This window comes from Charadrius vociferus, unplaced genomic scaffold, assembly GCF_000708025.1.
Source record: "Charadrius vociferus isolate BGI_N301 unplaced genomic scaffold, ASM70802v2 scaffold70, whole genome shotgun sequence".
Classification (NCBI taxonomy): domain Eukaryota; kingdom Metazoa; phylum Chordata; class Aves; order Charadriiformes; family Charadriidae; genus Charadrius; species Charadrius vociferus.
The window spans coordinates 3,160,000-3,162,493 of record NW_009646851.1 but is presented as its reverse complement, the minus strand read 5'-3'; the positions used below and the strand labels follow the sequence as shown (position 1 = coordinate 3,162,493).

General features: G+C 39.9%; 1 protein-coding gene across 1 annotated transcript in view; it reads right to left on the bottom strand.

The window, feature by feature from the left end:
* Nucleotides 1–1,198, bottom strand: part of GPX8 (glutathione peroxidase 8 (putative)) — a 4,030-nt gene extending 2,832 nt beyond the window's left edge. Inside the window, exons 1-2 of the mRNA XM_009894199.1 lie at nucleotides 990–1,198; nucleotides 104–365 (exon numbers count right to left, since the gene is read on the bottom strand). Coding sequence (XP_009892501.1) covers nucleotides 104–365; nucleotides 990–1,196 — 469 coding nt within the window. The 5' untranslated portion in view covers nucleotides 1,197–1,198. The remainder of the gene's footprint in view (nucleotides 1–103; nucleotides 366–989) is intronic.
* Nucleotides 1,199–2,494: the final 1,296 nt, after the last annotated feature.

Below are 2,494 nucleotides of genomic sequence, written 5' to 3'. Positions count from 1 at the left end.
GACTATGAAAACTACAATGTTTCCTGACAAACAAACTCAGACTGGAATTTAGGGAGAATACCATGGTTAAAGGCAGCTTGATATATACAAGAAAAACAGTTACCTATTAGAAATTTAAAGGCAGGCTCTGCTTCTGATCCTAGGATCTTGATTTTGTGGAAAACAGGGAAGGTTACTCCATAGTTTCCTCTGGCAAAAGATTCTATTTCCTGGCTTGAACTAGGCTCTGATTCTCCGAACTGATTGCAGGGAAAAGCCAGCACAGTGAAGTGGGAGGGACCAAATTCTCTGTGTAGTTCTTGCAGTGCGATGTAATTTTTGTCTGTGTGTTGGCAGTAACTGGCCACGTTTACAACCAAAGTTGCCTTCAGAGAAATAAAGTTATGATAGTTAAAAAAAAAAAAAAAGAGAGAGAGAGATGGTGTAGGGATTATAATTAAGTCTTAAAATGGCATCTCCCGCTACTACAGTCATTCCTGCCTGAAGGCTAAATTTCATCTGTCTGATCATAATTTAATTAAACAGATAAGGATGATAGCAGCTTAAGACATTTACTTTCAGGCAGCCTGTTTTAAAAATCCAATAAATGGACAAATGTAAACTTACAGCTTTGGTTAAATATGAGCATGTAAAAAAGCAGATACTTAGAACAGGCACTAAAATCATATTTACTAGATCAACTTCCAGAACTTAACACAACATACTACCATTCTTAACTAAGATTAAAATGCACAAATTGTATTGTTAGGCTGTATTGATTTATAATAAAGAATACGAAACCTAATTTTTCTTGATTTATTAGATCTGATACTTAATTCCTGGAGCAGGCCTAGATAAAATAAGTTTCTCTCCAGCTTACTGTTTGAAGAACAGGAATTTAGCACAAATCTCTGCTGAAAATTCCCATAAGCAAACTCTTTGTTAAGCTACAAAGAGACCCGGTTTTCAGTAAAGATTCAAGACAAAAACATAATGAAGTTGTAACTTACTTTCCCTCTGTACTTCTCCAAGGAAATGATCCTTCCTCTCGAATCCTTGACTTCGAAAGAATAAAAATCTTTCATTTTAGGTTTAAAGAACCTGAGTTGCAGCAGGCAGAGAATGGCGGTACACAAAACCATCGACAGAAAGACAACAAAGACCCTTGCTTTGGGCACTGAGTATTTCAGAGGATAGGAAGTTGTGAGAGGCTCCATTTTCGAAATCTTTGGAGAGGAGCCTGGGCAGGCCTGGAATGTGAAGGAGGAGCTGAAATATGAAACTTGCAGCTTGGACTGGAAAGAACAAGCTGCTCATTTTGTCCCTGCTGCAGAAGTGGCGGTTTTGTTCATAGTGCTTCTACTGTGCTTCAGAGCTCCGGGGTAAAGTACAGAAATCTCTTTGGGGAAAAAAAGTGAAATGAATGAGAAGTGTGTTCCCATCACCTAAGGATGCTGATTGCTCTGTTTAACTGACCAGTGTGGGATACTCCAGTGTTTGCACACTGTCTTGAGAGATGTGCTTTTGTGGGTCTGTGGTGCATCTCTCGCACATCCCCTGGGTCCCTCAGGTGTCCCTGGCAGAGCTGTTCAGCAGCAGGCACCTATGCTATAAGACAGGCATGGAGAAGCAGTTTGGGGCCAGCTGTTTAGGAAGGAGGGCAGTATGACTGAAGTCACCCAGCTTACAGCCTCTGTCCTGCCTCTCTCATCAACTCCTGTGGGATCACAGGCAGCTTTGTTGGTATAACATGCACATGGGGCAGAGAAAAACTCCTTGTTTATAGGCTGCCATAAAAGAAGATAATAAAATTATTTTTTTGTAATGGAAGGGGCAGCTGATGATGGAAAATAGGTTGCTATTTTTATTCTACTGGGTAACTGGCAACTAGCTGTGTTGAGGTGAGAAAATGGAGGGTCTGCATGAGAGAAGTATGAGTTACCTGAGAATCGCAGCTCTATGTCAGGCAGATCCAGTGGTGTTTGGCTGAGGCAACTGTGAAAGGCACTCTGAACTTTATAGCCACACAAGTTTGGTGTCTTATCTGTCTTCATTTTATTATTTTACATTTTAAAAATGTTTCCCTCTTGCTCTTGGTTTCTGAAGGTACATCGACATGTAGTGGTTACAACTCAGTTATGGAAAAAACAAGTTTTTCTCTGTCTTCTTTCATGTCTTCCCTTACTCAGTTCTTCCCTATGTTTCTGTCCATTTGCTATTACCTCTTTTCCTTTCATCATTCAGAATTTTGCTTTGTCCTCCTCACATTTCTGTTCTTGGGCTTTTCTAAGCTATTACTTGTCTTTCAGCCATGTTTCAATATATTGCTTGTCAGTCTCTGCTAACTTTCTTTTCCTCCCAGTCCAAACCACCATTGAAGAGTGATTTCTGTCTCAGTTGTTTTTCTTATCACTCTTGGGTTTTTTTCTGCACTCAGAGGCTACATTTTAAAGCATGAAAATAGAATGGGACTTTCTTGAAGGTGAAACCTGGAATCTAGTGGTCTGTTGCTTTT